Source organism: Saimiri boliviensis, chromosome 1 (genome assembly GCF_048565385.1).
Source record: "Saimiri boliviensis isolate mSaiBol1 chromosome 1, mSaiBol1.pri, whole genome shotgun sequence".
NCBI classification, from domain to species: Eukaryota; Metazoa; Chordata; class Mammalia; order Primates; family Cebidae; genus Saimiri; species Saimiri boliviensis.
This window is the reverse complement of record NC_133449.1, coordinates 142,099,581-142,122,203: the sequence shown is the minus strand read 5'-3', so window position 1 is coordinate 142,122,203 and position 22,623 is coordinate 142,099,581. Positions and strand designations below refer to the sequence as shown.

General features: G+C 43.1%; 1 protein-coding gene across 2 annotated transcripts in view; it reads right to left on the bottom strand.

Annotated features, from left to right (window-relative positions):
- Positions 1 to 22,623, bottom strand: part of WWP2 (WW domain containing E3 ubiquitin protein ligase 2) — a 180,571-nt gene that overhangs the window by 128,065 nt on the left and 29,883 nt on the right. For both annotated transcript variants that reach the window (XM_039477061.2, XM_074405585.1), the window contains exons 3-4: positions 15,369 to 15,516; positions 14,903 to 15,024 (exon numbers count right to left, since the gene is read on the bottom strand). In XM_039477061.2, the coding sequence (XP_039332995.1) occupies positions 14,903 to 15,024; positions 15,369 to 15,516 (270 nt within the window). The remainder of the gene's footprint in view (positions 1 to 14,902; positions 15,025 to 15,368; positions 15,517 to 22,623) is intronic.

Below are 22,623 nucleotides of genomic sequence, written 5' to 3'. Positions count from 1 at the left end.
ACTGGGTTCTACCCAGAGATGACTATAACAACCTTTAAGAACAAAACCAGCCGGGCGCAGAGGTTACATGCCTATAATCCCAGCTCTTTGGGAGGTGGAGGGGGGCGGATCATGAGGTTGGGAGTTGGAGACCAGCCTGGCCAGCATGGTAAAACCCTATCTCTACTAAAAAAAAAAAAATACAAAAATTAGCCAGGCATGGTGGTGCATGTCTGTAATCCCAGCTTTTCGGGAGGCCGAGGCAGAAGAATCATTTGAACCCAGGAAGTAGAGGTTGCAGTGAGCTGAGATCATGCCACTGCACTCCAGCCTGGGTGACAGAGTGAGACTCTGTCTCAAAAAAAAAAAAAAAAGAAAAAAACCAAACCAGCACTTTTGGTCAAGTCCTCTTTGCAGCCATGGCCAGGGCAATGTCCCCACAGAGAGAGTCGGCCCACGCTGACCATCTGAAACTGCAGGACTTGAGTGAAACCCTGCATTACAGCATCCCTCTGCCAAAGAGAGGAGAAAACAGCCAGCTGAGTTTCCCAGCCAATGTCCCAGTCAATCCGGGGAAGCAGGGGAGCAAATGAAAGAATGAACAATGTGTGTGGAGGAGGAGAATATCTGTTAGGGCAACCACTTCCATCAGATCCTTCCCCAGGAAAAGATGCTGCAGGAAGATTAGGCCACAGTGAGAGGAGGTACCCAACACACGGTGACCCACTTACCCTACACAACTGTATTCGCGACTAGACACCACTCTAAAAACATTTTCAGCCCAGCGGTTCCACACCAAGAGTTGGGGGACAGGACCACAGGGCTGAAATGTCCCATGTTAAGGATAGTTTCCCCACTCCACCACCCTCAAAGCTTCTTTCTCTTCTTTCTTTCTCTGTCTGTCCCTCTCCTCTCCTCTCTCTCTTTCCTTTTGAGACAGAGTTTTGCTCTTGTCAACCAGGCTGGAGTGCAATGGTGCAATCTCAGCTCACTGCAACCTCTGCTTCCTGGGTTCAAGCTATTCTCCTGCCTCAGCCTCCTAAGTAGCTAAGATTACAGAAGTGTACCACCACATCTGGCTAATTTTTTGTATTTTTAGTAGAGACGGGGTGGGATTTCACCATGTCGGCCAGGCTGGTCTCAAACTCCTGACCTCAGGTGATCCACCTGTCATGGCCTCCCAAAGTGCTGGGATTATAAACACGAGCCACCGAGCCTGCCCATCCTCAACACTTCTGCATTTGTCTCATCCTAGAATTCTCTTCTGAAACAAACTTAGGACTCCCTTCCCTTTAGGTAAGACGGTCTCACATCAGGAAACAGGGTCTTTGTGGTCCATCTCTTAGATTCAAACCTCCCCATCTTCTGGAAGATTTACAATTACCAGAAATAACCTTGCTCTAAATAGAGACTTTATGAACATTGCCAGAAAGTTAGGTACATAGGCTATGCCACTGTCATCTTAAAAGATCTGTTTTTCTAAGAAAAAGCCCACTGCCCTGTTGCAATCCACATTTTCCAACAGACTCAGTTCTGATTTGGCTGCTACCCAACCCAGCTACATGCACAACGTGCTACGGCTGGTGCCAGCAACAGCAGCAATAACTACAACCAATACCACAAACAATATAACCACTGGAAAACATGGAAGACATCCACTTAAATAACTCTGGGCTCGAAAATAAAATCACAACAGTAATTACAAACGACCAGAGCAAAGTAAAATTTATGGGATGGCAAATTGGTATAACACTAGAAAACTGATGGTGTCTACTAAAGCTAAGCATACATCCACTCTAGAAACCAAAGCTCCTAGATCTGTACATACCCAATAGAAATGCATGTGTGTGTCCTTCAAAATACATGTCCTAAGAGTGTTTATGTCAGCTTTGTCCATCATGGCCAAAGTTGGAAACAACTCAAATAACTACCAACAGGAAAAAGGAGAAATAAATTACGGTGTGTTCATATAAAAGAATACTACACTCAAACACAAAGACGGGCCATGGCCAGGTGCAGTGGCTCATCACGCCTGTAATCCCAGCACTTTGGGAGGCCAAGGCGGGTGGATCACCTGAGGTCAGGAGTTTGAGACCAGCCTGGCCAACATGGCAAAACCCCATCTCTATTAAAAATAAAAAAATTAGCCAGGCATGGTGGTGGGTGCTTATAATCCCAGCTATTCAGGAGGCTGAGGCAGGAGAATTGCTTGAATCTCGGAGGCAGAGGTTGTAGTGAGCCAAGATTGCACCATTGCACTCCAGCCTGGGTGACATGAGCAAAACTCCGTTAAAAAAAAAAAATCAAAGACAGGCCAGGCATGGTGGTTCATGCCTGTAATCCCAGCATTTTTGGAAGCCAAGGTGAGAGGACTGCTTGAGACCAGCCTGGGCAATATATCAAGATCCTGTCTCTATTTTAAAAAAGGACAGACTGTTGACACCTGCAAAAACATGGTCATATATCTTTAATCTCAAAGGTATTAAACAAAAAGCCAGGCACAAGAAAACATACAGCATGTTCTCATTAATATGAAATTCAATACTAGGCAAAGGTAAACAATAGTGATAGAAGTGAGAGTAGTGGTTATTTCAGGGAGGAGAAATTAACTGGAAGGGACAATGGGGAACTTCTGGGGATGCTAGAAATGTTCTGTGTCTTGATGTGGGTGGGGATTACACAGCTGTGGACACATGTACATATTCATGCTGTAACACTAAAAATGTTTGCATTCTTTTTTCTTTTTTTTTGAGACGGAGTTTCGTTCTTCTTGCTCAGGCTGGAGTGCAATGGCACAATCTCAGCTCACTGAAACCTCCACCTTCCAGGTTCAAGCAATTCTCCTGCCTCAGCCTCCTGCGAAGCTGGGATTACAGGCATGCATCACCATGCCTGGCTATTTTTTAGTATTTTTTAGTAGAGTTGGGGTTTCTCCATGTTGGTCAGGCTGGTCTCCCGAACTCTCGAACTCAGGTGATCCGCCCAAGTCAGCTTCCCAAAGTGCTGGGATTACAGGTGTGAGCCGCCACAGCACCCAGCCTTTTTTTTTTTTTTTTTTTTTTTTGAAATAGGGTTTTGCTCTGTCACCGAGGCTGGCGTACAACATGATCACAGCTTACTGCAGCCTCAATCTCCCATACTCAAGCAATCCGCCCACCACTGCCTCTCAAGTAGGTGGGACTACAGGTGTACAACACCACACCTGGCTAGTTTTTCAAATTTTATTTTTTGTAGAAATAAGGTCTATGTTGCCCAGACTGGTCTCAAATTCCTGAGCTCAACTGATCCTACTACCTCAGCCTCCCAAAGTGCTAGGATTACGGATAAAAGCCACTGCACCTGGCTGTCCTTTCTTTTTTCTTTTTCTTTTTTTTTTGAGAAAGGGTCTTGCTCTGTCACCCAGGCAGGAGTGGAATGGCACAACAACTCGCTGCAGCCTCAGCCTCCGAGGCTCAAGCAATCCTCCAGCCTCAGCCTCCTGAGTAGCTGGGACCACAGGCACACGCCACCACATCTAGCTAATTTTTTGTTTTTTGTAGAGATGAGCTTTCGCTGTTACATTGAAAGAAAAAAATTTCAATATTCCATGGAAAAAATTCAAAGACAAGTACAAAGCAAACATAATTTCATTGTTAAACAAAAATGAAGACAAACAGGCCGGATGCAGTGGCTCATGCCTGTAATCCCAGCACATCGGGAGACTGAGGAAGGTGGATCACCTGAGTTAAGGAGTTCGAGACCAGCCTGGTGAACATGGTGAAACACTATCTCTACTAAAAATACAAAATTAGCAGGATAACCCCAGCTACCAGCTATTCGGAGAACAGGCAGGAGGCTGAGGCAGGAGAATCACAACCCAGGAGGCAGAGGTTGCAGTCAGCCAAGATCATGCCATTGAACTCCAGCCTGAGCAAAAAGAGCAAAAAACACAAAAAACTCCAACTCAAAAAAAAAAAAAAAGACAAAGGTAAGTGCACTAAGCTTTCAATCTGAAAAGCTATAAATGGCTGAATAAGTAAATAAATAAAACAGATGTAGGGCAAATAGAAAAAGTTAATAAAGACAGAAATTAATATTACAAAATATGGTATATCTGACAAATCTAAGAAGTTGTTCTATGAAAAGTAAATTTAAAAGCAAAAATTAAAAATGTTTAGGTTATTCAAGGAAAAAACTGGGAAACACAAATAGCAAAAACTTAAAGAAATATTACAGACATTTTAAAAAATGAGAATGGTATTTAAAATCCTATTGTAATAAATTTGAAATTCTCATGAACCAATTTTCTCTGAAAAAAATGAGTTAGCAAAATTGAGTCAAGACGAAACAAAAAAGCTGAACAAACCAGTAATTATGGGGGGAAAATTGAAAAACAAAAATCATCAAAGAATTATTTCAAAGCAAGATGCCAGACCCAGGTGGTTTTATGGGTGAGCTCTTTGCTGTACTCATGGAACAGATAATTCCCATGTTATAGAGCCTGTTCCCAAAGTTGGAAAGCACATCAATTTACTTTATAAAATTAGCTTGGCCTTGATTCCAAAGCTGACAAAAATAGACCAAAGCTACAGAAAAATCTCACTAATGAATATAGATGGAAAACCCCAATATAAAGTATTAACAAACAATTCTAACAAAATTTTCAAGGAACAGTCTCTCTTGGGCAACTATGTATATTCTAGAAACTCTAAAATAATTACTGTTAGGAAATTAATATAATCAAATTTTTAAAAGTTTTTCTAGAGACTGGGTCTCACTCTGTTGTCCAGTCTGGAGTACAGTGGTATAATAATAGCTCACTGCAGCCTGAGTCTCTGGGACTTAGGTGATCCATCTTCCTCAGTCACCCAAGTAGGTGGGACTATAGGTATACACTATCACACCTGGCTAATTTTTTTTTTTTTTTAATTTTTAGTACAGACAGGGTCTTGCTATGCTGCCACAGCTAGTTTTGAACTACTGGCCTCAAGTGACCCTTCTGCTTCAGCCTCCCAAAGTGCTGAGATTACAGGCATGAGCCACTGTGCCTAGTCATGGAAATTAATACAATAATTTAAAGATGAAAAATTGGCTCAATGCAGTGACTCACGCCTGTAATCCCAGCATTTTGGGAGGCCAAGGCAGGTGGATCATGAGGTGAGGAAATTAAGACCAGCCTGGCCAACGGAGTGAAACCCCGTCTCTACTAAAAATACAAAAATTAGCTGGGCCCAGCGGCAGGCACCTGTAATCCCAGCTACTTGGGAGGCTGAGGCAGGGGAACAGCTTGAATCAGGGAGTCGGAGGTTGCAGTAAGCAGAGATCGCAACATTGCACTCCAACCTGGTGACAGAGTGAGACTCCATCTCAAAAAAAAAAAGAAGAAAAATCACAAAATCATCCAATAGTTGCTTAACAGATATTTGACAAAAAGTCAACACCAACCTAGGCAACATAGTAAGACACCACCTCTTAAAACAAAACAAAACAAATTTTTTTAATTGTAAGTTAGTAAAACACCTGTAGTCCCAGCTACTCTGGAGACTGAGATGGGAGGATTGCTTAAGCCTGGGAGGTAGAGGCCGCAGTGAGCGGGAATCATGCCACTGCACTCCAGCCTGCACAACAAAGCAAGACCCTGTCTCAAAAACACTCAGTACCCTTCCCGACTTTTCTTTTTTAACCTTCAGCAATTAACAAAGCAAAAAGATTCCCAGTCAGAAAAGTGCCCAAAAATAAAATAAAAAGAATAAGAAAGCAAAAAGGTTACTAACACCCAACCTTACAACTAGAAGTGATTTACTTAACAGCATTTCTCCATCACCACTAAAACAGAAAGTTTCATGCAAAGCAACTAACAGGAAATAGAAATATAATTATCTCTTAGGATTAAAGAAATTATCAGTGTCACAACCCACATAAAAGTCTACCAAGTACGCCAGGTGTGGTGGCTCAAGCCTGTAATCCCAGAACTTTGGGAGGCCAAGGCAGGCAAATCACCTGAGATCATGAACAAGACCAACCTGGCCTGGCCAACATGGTGAAACCTGGTCTCTACTAAAAACACAAAAATTACTCAGGCATGGTGGCAGACACCTGTTATCACAGCTACTCAGGAGGCTGACATGAGAATCGCTTGAACCCGGGAGGTGGAGGTTGCAGTGAGCCAAGATCATGCCACTCCACTCCAGCCTGGGTGACAGAGTGAGGCTCCATCCCCAAAAAAAAAGGCCTACCAATCAAACCCAAAAGAAACTTCAGCAAACCTATACTAAAGAACTTAGTAGGCAGGGTGTGGTGGCTCAAGCCTGTAATCCCAGCACTTTGGGAGGCCGAGGCGGGTGGATCACGAGGTCAAGAGATCAAGACCATCTGGTCAACATGGTGAAACCCCGTCTCTACTAAAAATACAAAACATTAGGGGGCATGGTGGCACGTGCCTGTAATCCCAACTGCTCAGGAGGCTGAGGCAGGAGAATTGCCTGAACCCAGGAGGCGGAGGTTGCAGTGAGCCGAGATCGCGCCATTGCAATCCAGCCTGGGTAACAAGAGCGAAACTCGGTCTCAAAAAAAAAAAAGAACTTAGTAAGCTGACAGATTACAAAAGAAAACGCAGAAACTAACAGCCATCTACCAACAATACTGAGTTAGAAGACAGAATAAGAAAAGATCCCACTAAAAATATTATCAAAGCTTTTTAAAATTTAAAGTGGAATTCATTTAAAGATACCTTTAAAATTATCTGAATTAATTTAGAAACATTCCATGTTCTCAGGTAGGCAGATTGAGTATGAAAATTCCCCATTAACTTTCCATATGACAGGACTCCATAAAATCTCAAGAGATTTTTTTATGGGGGCATGGAGAGTAGGAAAAGGGGAGAATCTGACAAAATTGTTAAGATTCATCCAGTGATGTGATATATGCAAAGAAAAGAGGCACGAAAACTTTAAAAAAAAGAGAAATTTAACTGACAGGTATTAAAACATAATTTTACAATAGCTAAGACATTGAAGAGGCTAATGAAAGAATAAATGCAAAGTCCCTAACCAGGCCCAAGTTCACATATGTCTTTAACATATGCTGAAGCAACTCAAGTCATTGGGAAAATAGATGGATTATTCAATAAGTAGTGCTAAAGCAATCAGTTACACATTAAGGGACAAAATAACTGAGATCCGTGCTCATACTGTGCACAAAAATAAATTCATTTGGATGCAGAAGCACATGTGAAAAAATAAAACCATAAAGACCTAGGAAAAAACAGAGGTGACCATTTACCTGATCTCAGAATGGGGAATGCCTTCCAAAGCATGAAAGAAAATGCTGAAAACTTAAAGGGTGACAGATTGGACCACAAAAAGTTAAAAACATACAAAGTTGAATGCAAATGAAACACCTGAAAAACATTTACAAATGATAAGACAAAGAATAATAGCCTTAACATATAAAGAGTTCTTTCAACACCGAAAGAGAAAAATGCACACTTCAATATAAAAAAGAGCAAAGGACATTAATAGGGCAATAATCACTTTTTTTAAATCACTCAATATCCTTCAACAAACCACAGCTTTAAAAAGTAGGGTGGAGGCCACTCTGCCTATGGAGTAGCCATTCTTTATTCCTTCATTTTCCTTTTTTTTTTTTTTTGAGATAGAGTCTCGCTCTGTCATCCAGGCTGGAGTGCAATGGCACGATCTCAGCTCACTGCAGCCTTCGCCTCCCAGGTTCAAGAAGATTCCCCTGCCTCAGACTCCAAAGTAGCTGGGATTACAGGCACCTATCACCGTGCCCAGCTAAGTTTTGCATTTTTAGTAGAGACAGGGTCTCACCATGTTGGCCAGACTGGTCTTAAACTCCGGCCTCAGGTGATCCGCCCGCCTCGGCCTCCCAAAGTGCTTGGATGACAGACATGAGCCACTTTGTCCAGCCTTCCTTTACTTTCTTAACAGATTTGCTTTCACTTAAAAAAAAAAAAAAAAAAAAAAGTAGGGTGGAAGTGGGGGTGCCTCAGAGATATAACAATCAATGAATGGATCTTCCCAAACCCAGGTTCAAACAAACCAAATGTAAAACTGTAAAACGACATGTTTGACACAAATGGTGAGACATGTTACCATTGCTAGGTGTGATAATGATATGGTAATTGTGTAAGATAATGTTCTGTTTTTTGATGTAGGAGAATTAAAATAAAGAAAATGACCTGTTTTAATGAGATACATGCTGAAGAATCTAGGATAAAATGTCAGGACGTCTAGAACACACTTTAAAATACCTCAGAAGTATTGAGAAGCCAGAAGATCAGAGCAAAAAAGTAAAAAATAAGAAAATAAAAATACTTCAGCCAAAAAGAAACAGGAAAAGCAAATCTGTCATAATGTTAATAGTTATCAAATAGGAAAAAAATTTTTTTTTTTTTTTGCAAATAATATCCAATATATGCCAAGGTACAATACAGACTGGCAATTTCTGCCACTGCTGATAGGAGGGTAAAGGTCTCATGAATATCCTTTATTTGAAATGCCTGGGACTGGAAGGGTTTCAGATTTCAGATTTTTTCATATTTTGATGTATTTGCACATACATAATAAGATACCTTGGGCTGGGTATGGTGTCTCACACCTGTAATCCCAACACTTTGGGAGGCAGAGGCGGGTGGGTCACCTGAGGTCACGAGTTTGAGACCAGCCTGGCCAACAGAGTGAAATCCCATCTCTACTAAAAATACAAAAACTGCTGGGTATGGTGGTGCACGCCAGTAATCCCAGCTACTCAGGAGGCTGAGACAGAAGAACCACTTGAACCCAGGAGACAGAGGTTGCAGTGAGCCCATATCATAGCACTGCACTCCAGCCTGGGTGACACAGCGAGACTCCATCTTAAAAAAAAATAATAAATAAGAAAAAGAAGTTATCTTGGGGATAGGACTCAAGTCTAAACATAGAATTTATTTATGTTTCCTATGTATATAGGCTAATTTTATACAATTTTTGGTGCTTTTTTTTTCTGAGACCAAGTCTCTCTATTGCCCAGGCTGCAGTGCAGTGGCGCAATCTTGGCTCACTGTAACCTCCACATTTCGGGGTCAAGGAATTCTCCTGCTTCAGCCTCCCAAGTAGCTGGGATTACAGGCGCCTGCCACCATACCCAGCTAATTTTTGTATTTTTAGTAGAGATGAGGTTTCACCATGTTGGCCAAGCTGGTCTCCAACTCCTGACTTCAGGTGATCAGTGATTCACTTGCCTCAGCCTCCCAAAGTGCTAGAATTACAGGCGTGAAACATTGCGCCCAGCCTATACCATATATATATATACATATATAATATATGTGTGTGTGTGTGTGTATATATATGTATACATATATGTATATATATATAATATATATGTGTGTGTGTGTGTATATATACATTATATATATATATTTTTCCCCCCAGAAACAGAGTCTCACTCTATCACTAGGCTGGAATGCAGTAGCACAATCTCGGCTCACTGCAACCTGTACCTCCTGGGTTCAAGCAATCCTCCTGCCTCAGCCTCCTGAGTAGCTAGGACTATAGGTGCATGCCACCACACCTGGACAATTTTTTGTATTTTTAGTAGAGATGGGGTTTCACCATGTTTGCCAGGATGGTCTCAATCTCTTGACCTCGTGATCCGCCTGCCTCGGCCTCCCAAAGTGCTAGGATTACAGGCGAGAGCCACCGTGCCCAGCCCTACAATATTCTTAACAATTTTATGTATAAAAGTTTGTGTATACTGAACTATCAAAAAGGAAAGGTGTTAAGTGTAGAATTCTCCACTTGTGATGTGTCAGCACTCAAAAAGTGTCGGACGTTGGAGCATTTCCAATTTTGGATTTTCATTTTACGGATGCTCAATCTGTAGAACTCTCTGGAGGGTAACCTAGCAACATGTGTCAAAAACCTTGTTAATGTTTAAACCTAGCAAGTCCACATTGAATAATGGATCCCAAATAAATTTTCAGCAGTGAGCACAAAGATTTATAATCTTGAAAGTTTCTCACAGCATTATTTACTACTGTAAAATATTGAAAACTACCCAAATGTTCAATCTTAAATTTTCACATAGTATGACAGACTACTACCAGGCAGTCATCAAAAACTAAATTTCAGGAGAATCATTAAAGCCATACTCTTATGGAGTATGCCTTTAATTAAAGCCATACTTTTTATGGAGAAATAGCTACATATGGTATGGCAACTCTTCAATAAATTAAAAATAGTTGCGAGGCACAGTGGCACATGCCTATAGTCCCAGCTACTTGGGAGGCTGAGGTGGAGGATAACAAGGCCTGGAGATGATACGTACTGAGAGTAGCCATTGCACTTCAGCCTTGGAAACACAGCAAGACCCATCTTTAAAAAATTAAAATAGAAAAAAGAAAAAAAAACTAAAATAGAATTAGCGTATGATCTGACAATCCCACATCTGGGTATATACCCAAAAGAACTGAAAGGACAGACTTGAATATTGCAAGAAAAAGATAGGCAGGGAAAAATAAAATGAGGCCAGGCACAGCGGCTCATGCCTGTAATCCTAGCATTTTGGGAGGCCGAGGCAGGAGGATTATCTGACGTCAGGAGTTCAAGACCAGCCTGGCCAATATGGCTAAACCCCGTCTCTACTAAAAATACAAAAAATTAGCTGGGTGCAGTGGCAGGCAGCTGTAATACCAGCTACTCAGGAGGCTGAGGCAGGAGAATCACTTCAACTTGGGAGACGGAGGTTGAGGTGAGTTGAGATCACGACACTGCACTCCAGCTTGGCAACAGAGCGAGACTTCCTCTCCAAAAAAAAAAAAAAAAAAAATGAAAGCAGGGACTCAAAGAGGTATTTGTACATCCACCTTCATGGAAACATTGATTCACCATAGCCAAAACGTGGAAACAAACCAAGCCTCCACCAACAGATGAATAGAGAAGCATACTATCCCATACACTGAAATAGTATTCAGTCTGAAAGATTAAATATCTGGCTGGTGTAGTGGCTCATGCCTGTAATCCCAGCACTTTGGGAGGCCGAGGCAGGCAGATTACCTGAGGTCAGGAGTTCAAGACCAGCCTAGCCAACACGGTGAAACCCTGTCTCTACTAAAATATAAAATATTAAAAATTAGCCGGGCCGGGCGCGGTGGCTCAAGAGCTGGGCACGGTGGCTCAAGCCTGTAATCCCAGCACTTTGGGAGGCTGAGGCGGGTGGATCACGAGGTCAAGAGATCGAGACTATCCTGGTCAACATGGTGAAACCCCGTCTCTACTAAAAATACAAAAAGAATTAGCTGGGCATGGTGGCGTGTGCCTGTAATCCCAGCTACTCAGGAGGCTGAGGCAGGAGAATTGCCTGAGCCCATGAGGCGGAGGTTGCGGTGAGCCGAGATCGTGCCATTGCACTCCAGCCTGGGTAACAAGAGCGAAACTCTGTCTCAAGAAAAAAAAAAAAAAATTAGCCGGGCATGGTGGTGGGCACCTGTCATCACCCCAGCCACGTGGGAGGCTGAGGCATGAGAATCCCTTGAACACAGGAGACGGGGGTTGCAATGAGCCGAGATCGTGCCACTGTACTCCAGCCTGGGCAACAGAGTAAGACCCTGTCTCAAAAAAAAAAAAAAAGAAAAAGAAAAAAAAATCTTCTGACTCATGTTACAACATGAAAAAGCCTTGAGGACATTACAAAATAAGCCAGTCATAAAAGGACAAATACCATAGAGTTCCAATTACATAAACTACCTGGAAAAGCCAAATTCATAAAAGCAGAAAGTAGAATGGTAGATGCCCAGGGCTGGTGGAAGGAGAGGAGGGGGAGTTATGATTTAATGGGTACAGAATTTCAGTTTTGCAAGGTGAAGAGTTCTGGGAACGGATGGTAGCGACGGCTGTACAATGAGGTGAATTAAGGACTTAACACCACTAAACTGTACACCTAAAAATTATTAACATGATTAATTCTACATCATGTATATTTTATCACAACTAAAAATAAATGCAGACCGGGCAGAGTGGCTCACATCTGTAATCCCAGCACTTTGGGAGGCTGAGGTGGGTGGATCACCTGAGGTCAGGAGTTCCAGACCAGCCTGGCCAACATAGTGAAACCCTGTCTCTACTAAAAATACAAAAATTAGCCGAGCATGGTGGCATGCACCTGCAGTCCTAGCTACTCGAGAGGCCGAGGTAGGAGAATCGCAGAACGAGGGAGGCAGAGGTTGTGGTGAGCCGAGATCGTGCCACTGCACTCCAGCCTGGGCAACAGAGCAAGACTCCAGCTCAAAAAAAAAATAATTTTATATATATATATATATATATGTACATTTTTTAAAGAGAAAAAGTCATATTGCAAAATATTATGTTCATGTATAATCTCAATTTCATTTCACTGATGTCATAAACATCAATATATGTCTACAAACATGAAAAAAAGCTTGTCAGAACAAGGATCTGAGGAGAAAAAATTATTTAAAAGATAAAATTAAAAAGCTCAAAAATGTACACATGAAAATGTTAACAATAGTCAGGTGTGGTGGTGCCTGCCCATGCTTCCAGCTACTCAGGACACTGAGGCAGGAGGATGGCTTTAGGCTAGGAGCTTGAGGCTACAGTGAGCTGTGATCATGCCTATAAATAGCCACCACACTCCAGCCTGGGCAACACAGCGAGATCCCACCTCAAAAATTAATTAAATGGCCAGATGCAGTGGCTCACGTCTGTAATCCTAGTACTTTGGAAGGACAAGACAGATGAATCACTTGAGCTCAGGAGTTCCAAACCATCCTGGCAACATAGTGAAACCAACTCTCTACTAAAAATATGAAATACAGCCAGGCCGTGGTGGCATATGCCTGTGTGGTCCCAGCTACTAGGGGTGGGGGCTGAGGCGGGAGGATCACTTGAGCCCAGGAGCAGAGGCTGTGGTCAGCCGAGATCACACCACTTCACTCCAGCATGAGTAACAAAGAAAGAAACCTGTCTCAAAATAAATAAATAAATTAAAATAAAAATAAATTAATTAAAATAATTTTTTTTTTTTTTTGGAGGCTGAGTCTTGCTCTGTCACAAGGCCAGAGTGCAACGGCACAATCTCGGCTTACTGCATTCTCCACCTTCTGGGTTCAAGTGATTCTCTCGTCTCAGCCACCTGAGTAGCTTGGAGTAGAGGCACCCACCACCGTCCCCAGCTAATTTTTGTATTTTTTTTTAGTAGAGATGGGGCTTTGCCATGTTGGCCAAGCTGGTCACAAAATCCTAACCTCAAGTGATCCACTGCCTCAGCCTCCCAAAGTATTGGGATTACAGGCGTGAGCTACCCTGCCCAGCAGTAAAATTGCTTATAAAAAAAACATTAACTATCAGGCCAGGTGCAGTGGCTCACACCTGCAATCCTAGTACTTCGGGAGGTCGAGGCAGGTGGATCACTTGAGGTCAGGAGTTCGAGAACAGTCTGGCCAACATGGCGAAACTTCATATCTACTAAAACTGGAAAAATTAGCTGGGCGTGGCGGCATGCATGTGTAATCCCAGCTACTTGGGAGGCTGAGGCAGGAGGATCACTTGAACCTGGGAGGTGGAGGTTGCAGTGAGCCGAGATCATGCCACTGCACTCCAGCCTGGGCAACAGAGTCAGACTCCATCAAAAACAAAGGAAAGAAAAGAAAGAAAAAACAACAAGTATCAGTAGGTGCTGTGCTCTGCAGGCAAATTTTGTTTTCTTTTGTTTTATTTGGGTATCTGTGCTTTTCCATAGTTTACAGTCTCTACAGTAACTTTCCCTAGCCAAAAGCAAAAGTATACTGGCTGGGCAAATGAAGAAGAAAAAGGGACACTCATGCTGGTTGCTGCATCCTAATGTGAGGCTATCCTCAAGTATATTTCCCAAGTATCGCAATAAATAGAATTTTCCCTTATGATCAAATTACAAAAGGCTGGCCAGTGTTCGGGAAAATAAACACCAATTCAGAAGACAAAGCAATCAGGGAGTTCTCTGCAGGATTAAAAGGAGGTGAATCTCTGGTCTTAAACAATTCCTCAGGCCAAAGTGGGTTCAGCACATCTCTATGTGCCCAGCAGAAAGGAAAAGACCAGAGGATGCTCAAAGACCTTTCAAGTGGCCCATCGCTTAAAAGGACAGGCTTGGAAAGAAAAGAAAGACTCTTAAATCAATGCAACACGCTCACTGGGACTCAACGCTCCCCACCCCCGCCACTCTCTTAGGCTACATCCACTTTCAGAAAATACTTTGTAGACATCAAGAGAAAAAGGAGCCTTTCTTTCCATGCCATTCATTCGCCACATATGGTACCGCTCTGAATAGAGTCTTTATGAAGGAGGGCCCAACACCACAGCCATGAGCCATGCCACTGACCACAAACAGCAATAAATAGATGAGGATTTATACGTCCGTGACGTACAGGCATGCTGGCTAATTCAGACGGCGTTTCCATCACATTCCAACGTCCAGTAAATGTTTACTGAGAGCCGAGTAAGCACAGGGCACTATTTGTAACATCGTCCCAAACAGACACACACGCGCACACATGCACACACACGCACATATACATATACACACAGCTCCTTTGTTCTGTTTTAGGGTTCAGGCTAGAAAAGCAATGATTTAGGTTAGAGGCATTTGACAGTTTCATTCAACATATTACACACCTCCTGCATTGGGAAGAGGAGCAGAAAGTTTCCAGTCCCTAAGGAAGGATCAAGGGGAACACACCACTGCATCCCACTAACAGAGGACCTGGACAGAGAGGGCTAAACTCTGCAAGGAGGCAGAGAGGACTCCTCAGCCTTCCTAAAACTCCAAAGACGGCATCCAAGGAGAACACAACTCCTAGTCCTGGGGAAAAGTACAGCATCAGGTTCATCTGCCAGGTCCTCCCATCCCCAACAATGAATCACGTCGGCACCCCCTTCATCATACATACTTTTGCCCCCATTGTTCTTCAAGACATTGGAGAGGTTGACAGACGCAGTGCCTAGCAGCTCATTTCTCAAGGTATGGCAGCTCCAGACCCTTAAATCCAAATGACTCTGGGCCGTGACATTCCTGGAAAACAAACACCTGATTCACTACATCCAAGCAATCATTCCTGTAACTTAGAAGAAAACAGTTAAACTAAACTGCTGACATCTTGGGGAGGGGGAATCACAACAGACAGATACCCACATATATCCCTGCCCACCTCAAAGCTGACCCTGTAATCCTCTAGCTAATAATGAACGCTCTATGAGCTCAATGGTGTAGGAACACCTAAAGAGAGGCACGTTGGGTACCACAGGCAGAAAAAGTCAGAGGTGCCACAGGGAATCTGTACCTCCCACAACCCCCTCAGAGCACCCTCTCTGTTTCCCCCACCTTACTGCATGCAAAAAGAAGGGGCTTTTGCTTACAAAATGATGATCTCATTCCAGAGCAGCTCAGAGCTCCCAATGCGCTTCCCAGTCTTCTTGGTCTCGCTGGGGAGTCCATCCACCGCCACCTCCACGTAGGAGTTAATTCGAGGTTGACGATTATGCACCTTGGGCTTTGCAGACACCACTGGGTGAGAAAGAAAAAGTCAAAGATGAGTCCCAGGGCTCCCAGATGCCCCCCTGTGGCAGATGTTCCAGCTCTTTTTCATTGTTTCTTTAAAAAATAAATCAGTAACTTTTGTTTTGTCTTGATTTTAAAAACTTTTTAAAGAAAGGTGAGTACACACAGACACACAAAATATGAAATATAAGAAAAAAAATCATCCCTAACCTGAAACCACTGGGATAACCGCCAGTGACCATCATTACCAATTTATCATTGGGAAATTGCCTTCCAGATTTTCATCTTTTATTTCTTCAATTGTTTAAAAATTCTTCACCCTCATAAGTCAATCTTAAATGACTGTAATACAAGCCCACATTCTTTCATTGTGGAATAGACTGCTTACAATTATTCACTCTGGGGAAATTATTGTGAAAGTATACATCTGCATGCCTTTCTGGAGTATTCCTCCAAAGGACATGAACATTTTTTAAAGTTCTTAAAACTGCCCATTCCTTTCCAAGAAAGGTAAACCCATGTAGCCCCCCACATCAGGGCTACCAGAGTATATTCATTTCACCAGAGGGCTACGCTTTTTCACTTTTACAAATCACATGAGTTAAAAACACATACTGGGCCGGGCGCAGTGGCTCAAGCCTGTAATCCCAGCACTTTGGGAGGCCGAGACGGGTGGATCACAAGGTCAAGAGATCGAGACCATCCTGGTCAACATGGTGAAACCCCGTCTCTACTAAAAATACAAAAAATTAGCTGGGCATGGTAGCGCGTGCCTATAATCCCAGCTACTCAGGAGGCTGAGGCAGGAGAATTGCCTGAACCCAGGAGGCGGAGGTTGCGGTGAGCCGAGATCGTGCCATTGCACTCCAGCCTAGGTAACGAGAGCGAAACTCAGTCTCAAAAAAAAAAAAACACATACTGTAGGCCGGGTGCGGTGGTTCACGCCTGTAATCCTAGCACTTTGGGAGGCCAAGGCTGGCAGATTGCCTGAGCTCAGGAGATCAAGATCAGCCTGGGCAACATGGTGAAACCTCATGTCTACTAAAATACAAAAAATTAGCTGGGCATGGGCACCTGTAGTTCCAGCTACTTGGGAGGCTGAGGCAAGAGAATCGCTTGAACCTGACAGGCTGAGGTTGCAGTGAGCCGAGCTGATGGCACTGCACTCCAGCCTAGGCAACAGAGCGAGACTCTGTCTTAAAAAAAAAAAAAAAAAAAAAAAAAAAAAGCAAACAAACAAAACGAAACAAAACACATAGTGAGATAATAGCTAAGGCCGGGCATGGTGACTCATGCCCAGAATCCCAGCATTTTGGGAGGCCAAGGCAGGAGGACTCCTTCAGCCCAGGAGTTCAAGAGTTTTAAGAACAGCCTGGAACTTAGCAAGACCCCATACCCTAATAAATAAATTATTTATATATATATATATATATGTATATGTGTGTATATATATGTATGTATATATATGTATATATATGTATATATATGTATGTATATATATGTGTATATATATGTATATATATATATGTGTGTGTGTGTGTGTGTGTATATATATATATATATATATATATATATTTTTTTTTTTTTTTTTTTTTTTTTGGGGAAGAGTTTTGCTCTCATTGCCAAGGCTGGAGTGTAATGGCTCGATCTCAGCTCACTGCAACCTCCCGTTCCTGGGCTCAAGTGATTCTCCTGCCTCAGCCTTTGGGCCAGGATTACAGGTGCATGCCACCACACCTGGCTAATTTCTGTATTTTTAGTAGAGACGGGGTTTCACCATGTTGGCCAGGCTGGTCTCAAACTCCTGACCTCAGGTGATCCACCTGCCTCAGCCTCTCAAAGTGCTGGGATTACAGGTGTGAGCTACCGTGCATGGCCAATTTATAAATTTTAATTGAAATAAAAATAATATTTAAGATATTATGAGTACTTACTAAAGACACTATGCCATGTGCATACATTATCTAACTGAATTCTCACAACCAACCCATGAGGCAGGGAATACATTATCACCTCATTTTACCCAGGAGAAAACAGGTTTGAGAGGCGAGGTCATTGCTCCAGGCTACATAGCCAGGGAGCCACAAGCCAGACTGTGCACCCAGCCAGCCTGATTCCACACCATGCTGCACATCATTATTGAACTTTACTTATTTGTTCTATTGTTGCTCTGTGGACTATTAGATTTAATTTATCTAATATGAAATATTAAGAAGATTATCTTTATTTCCATTAAAATTTATAAATGGCCTGGGCGTGGTGGCTCACGCCTGTAATCCCAGCACTTTGGGAGGCCGAGGTGGCCCGCTGAGGTTGAATATTTTTTCCATGTGTCGTTAGCCATCTACGTTTCTTCTTCTGCTCATAGCCCTCATGTGGCAACAATTCTGATACTCACTTGGGACCAGCAAACCAAAGACTGACTCACGGAGCACAGAGCTTAGCAAGCATCACGATGAGGAGCTAGACAGGCATCCTAGTGTACATCACCCACGATGGAAACACCAGGTCACCAGCGTGAAACACATCTAGACGTCTCCCATCCTGCCCCAAATCAGAGATACAACTGATGCTCCCTTGCCCATGATAGCAAGACTAGCCTAGCCTGAGCTTCCCTGTTTGAGTATAAGCAGATCTCTCCCTCCCAGACTCTTCGGAAAGGTGACAGTCCTATAATGGTGTCTACAACTCAGCAAAGGCCAAATTCACCTTCAGATTTTTTATAGCAGTAACTGTCTTCTCCAGGCCCCAAAAGAACAGAAGGGAGGAAGGCAAGAGATTATTAAAAATCAGCTGTGGCTAAGATTCAGAAGCAACAAGGGGACAGTACTAGGAATAAAGGTTTGTGATACGGAGGCATGGCCCAGGGTAGAAAAATGAGGCGCAGTGATTAACACACGGACCAAGGTTAACTGAGGCCACCTGGTGGTAAGAGCATGGATCTACATGCCTTTAAAAAAAATGGAGACTACAAATGGTGCATGACTTAGGACGTCTGACTTTACAATGGTGCGAAAGCGATATGCATTCAGTAAAAACTGCACTTTAAATTTTGGATTTTGGTCTTTTTGCAGAATAGTCACATGCAGTATTCTGGGTAGAGGCAGTGAGCCCAAGCCCTAGTCGGCCACGTGATCACGGGACAAACAACTGATACTTGGCCATATCCCGCTTTTCCAGATCATCTCACCTAGCTGCAGGTTATGGAAGTGTCCTCAGCACATTCAGGTGTCCTCAGCACATTTAGGGTAGGCTAGGCTGGGCTATGACACTCGGCAGGTTAGGAGTGTCAGATGCATTCTCAACTTGCATTTCAACTTAGGACGGATATTTCAGGATGTAACCCCACTCTGTGCTCATACACATGCACATTTTTTTCCTGTAACTTTGAGAGTAAGCTGTAGACGTTGTGCCCCTTTACTCCTAAACACTTCTGGGTATATTTCTCAACAAACACATTTTCTAACATAACCAATAGCACAATGATCAAAATCAGGACATTTAATTTTTTATAATACTAAGATTTAACCTACAGACTCTATTCATGTTTTGCCAATTGTCCTATTAATGCCCATCATAGCAAAAAAAAAAAAAAAAAAAAAAAAAAAAAAAAAAAAAAAAGAGCAAGAGAGCAAAAGAGCAAGAAAGCAAGAAAGAAGGAAAGAAACAAACATTTGTTCTGGTGCAGGTCCCCAGTTAGGATCGTATGTGGCATCTAGTATTCTGATTTTGAAGCCGGACATGGTGGCTCACACCTGTAATCCCATCTCTTTGGGAGGCTGAGGCAGGCGGATCACTTGAGGCCAGGAGTTTGAGACCCACCCAGGCAACATAACAAAACCCTGTCTCTACTAAAAATACAAAAATTAGCTGGGCATGATGGGGCACAACAGTAGTCCCAGCTACTCAGGAGGCTGAGACACAAGAATTGCTTGAACCCGGGAGGCGGAGGTTGCCGTGAGCTGAGATCGCACCACTGCACTCCAGCCTGGGCGATGGAGCAAGACTCTGTCTCAAAAAAAAAAAAAAAAAGTTGAAATAAAACAATAAATACTGTATACTCTTCACCAATTGTTATCATTTTGCCACATCTGCTTTCTGTTGGGTGTGTGTGTGTGTATGTGTGTGTGTGTGTGTGTGTGTCTACAGCATCACTACCCAAGAGAACTACTGTGATGATGAAAATGTTCCATCTGCGCTGTCCAATACCCTCCCATGAGACACAGGTGGCTACTGACACTTGAAATATGGCTAGTGCAAATAGGACACGATTCTTAAATGTTAGATAATTTTAATGAAGTATAAATAGTTCTATGTGACTACAGTGACTATTCTATTGGACACCACAGGTTATAGATAAATGTCATCTATGTCTCTATGTATGTATGTGTATGTGTATACATCCACACTTTTTTTCTTGGTAAACCATTTAAAAGTAGGTTGTAGACAGGCTGGAGTACAGTGACATGATCACAGCTCACTGCAGCCTTGACCTCCTCAGCTGAAGCGATCCTCCCACCTCAGCTTCCAGAGTAGCTGGGACTACAAGCATGCACTACCACGCCTGGCTAACTTTTTAATTTCTTTGTAGAGACAGGGTTTCACCCCAGTGGCCAGGCTGATCTCAAACTCCTGGGCTCAAGGAATCTGCCTGGCCTCAAGTGATCCACCCGCCAGAGCTTGCCAAAGTGTTGGGATTACAAACAGGAGCCACTGCCCAGTCCCCAAACATATTTTTAAAGCCATTTCTCCCCAATTCAGTATCTAATCAATAAATGTGAATTGCCTGTGGCTACTATCTCCTCAATCTTTTAAAGTCTAGAATGTCCACCCTTCTTTTCCATGGCAATTTTTGTTTAACTTTAGCTTTTTTCTTGTATAATCCTAGCAGCTTTGCTAAGGTGACAATGATTTTTAAAGACTTCCACCAGCTGTTTTATAGAATGCACCAAATTCTACATTTATCTGATTGTGAAACTGCCTTTGCAAAACTATGGCAGAGAAGTATAACACAGTTGACACCATCTTACTTCTTATGTCCATGCTGTCCTTGGTCATTCATTCCTAGGCACGGGCCAAGCTTATTTTGAGAGAAATTTATAGTTTTATTTTATTTATTTATTTATTTATTTTGAGACAGGGTCTCCCTTTGCCAGCTAGGCTGGAATGCCGTGGTGTGATCTGGTCTCACTACAGCCTCCACCTCTAGGGCTCAAGTGATCCTCCTACCTCAGCCTCCCACGCAGCTGGAACTACAGGTGTGAGCCACCAGTACTGGCTCATATTTGTATTTTTTGTAGTGATGGCATTGCCCAGGCTAGTCTCGAACTTTGAGCACAAGCTCAAAGTAATCCACCCACCTCAGCCTCCCAAAGTGATAGGATTACAGCCATGAGCCACTACACCCAGCCTATAGTTTAATCTTAAAGCAAGGATAGCTGGGCATGGTGGCTCACATCTATAATCCCAGCAGTTTGGGAGGCTAAGGTGGGTGGATCGCTTGAGGCTAAGGGTTTACAACCAGCCTTCCCAACTTGGTGAAACCTCATCTCTACTAAAAATACAAAACTTAGCCAGGGGTGGTGGTACACACCTATAGTCCCAGCTACTTGGGAGGCTAAAGCACAAGAATTGCTTGAACCTGGGAGGTGGAAGGTGCAGTGAGCTGAGACTGTGCCACTGCACTCCAGCCTGGGTGACAAAGCAAGGCCCTGTCTCAAAAAGAAAGCAAGGATAGTAATAGCCCTTCCCAAAACTAAACCACCTTTGTAAAACTAATGAACAGCCACAAGATTAGGATTATGGGAGGGGTTTGAATCCTAATAAGAGGTAGGTATAGCTGCTATAATCTCTTAGGCTCAGGAGTCATGTGATGAAAGGTCACAAGATTTGTGATCTCTGGCTGGGCATGGTGTCTCACACCTGTAATCCAAGCACTTTGGAGGCCAAGGCGGGCGGATCACCTGAGGTCGGGAGTTCAAGACCAGCCTGACCAACACGGTGAAACCCCGTCTTTAAAAACTAAACCTAAAAATAAATAAAAAAGATTTGTGACCTCCCCAATTGCTCCTATATGTAACTCCACTACTGCAGAACCTAAGGTCTTTTGAGATATTTTCTGACTTTCTGGCAACCTACTGACCTTGCCTGGGCCCATGACTTGACTCATGATACAAATCGTCCTGTGGCTTCACCCAGAAGCAGACTCAGCATAGGAGGACCATTTTCTACACCTCTATAATCCCATCCCCAACCAATCAGCAGCACCCCTTCCCTAGTCCCTTGCCTGTCAAATTGTCCATAAAAACCCTAATCTCTGAGCCTTCAGGGAAACTGATTTGAGTGATAACTCTGTCTTCCCATATGGCCTGTTTTGTGTCAATTGTTTAATTGACACAATTAATGCAATGCTACAGTCTTAGTGAATTGTTTTTTCTTTTTCTTTTTTTTTTTTTTTTTTTTTGTGAGACGGAGTTTCGCTCTTGTTACCCAGGCTGGAGTGCAATGGCGCGATCTCGGCTCACCGCAAACTCCGCCCCCTGGGTTCAGGCAATTCTCCTGCCTCAGCCTCGTGAGTAGCTGGGATTACAGGCACGCGCCACCATGCCCAGCTAATTTTTAGTATTTTTAGTAGAGACGGGGTTTCACCATGTTGACCAGGATGGTCTCAATCTCTTGACCTTGTGATCAGCCCACCTCGGCCTCCCAAAGTGCTGGGATTACAGGCTTGAGCCACCACGCCCGGCTTTTTTTTTTTTTTTTTTTTTTTAGACAGAGTCTCACTCTGTTGTACAGACTGGAGTACAGTGGTACAATCTCAGCTCACCTCACTGCAACCTCCACCTCCTGGACCCAAGCAATTTTCTGCTTCAGCCTCCCAAGCAGCTAGGATTACAGGCACCTGCCACTGTGTCCAGCTAATTTTTTCAGTGTTTCACCATCTTGGCCAGGCTGGTCTTGAACTCCTGACCTCATGATCCACCTGCCTCAGCCTCTCAAAGTGCTGGGATTGCAGATGTGAGCCATTGTGCCCAGCAGTGAATTTATTTTTTCTGTGCAGTGGGCAAGAACCCACTGGGTGATTACAATTGTTTCCTCATGATTACACTCTGT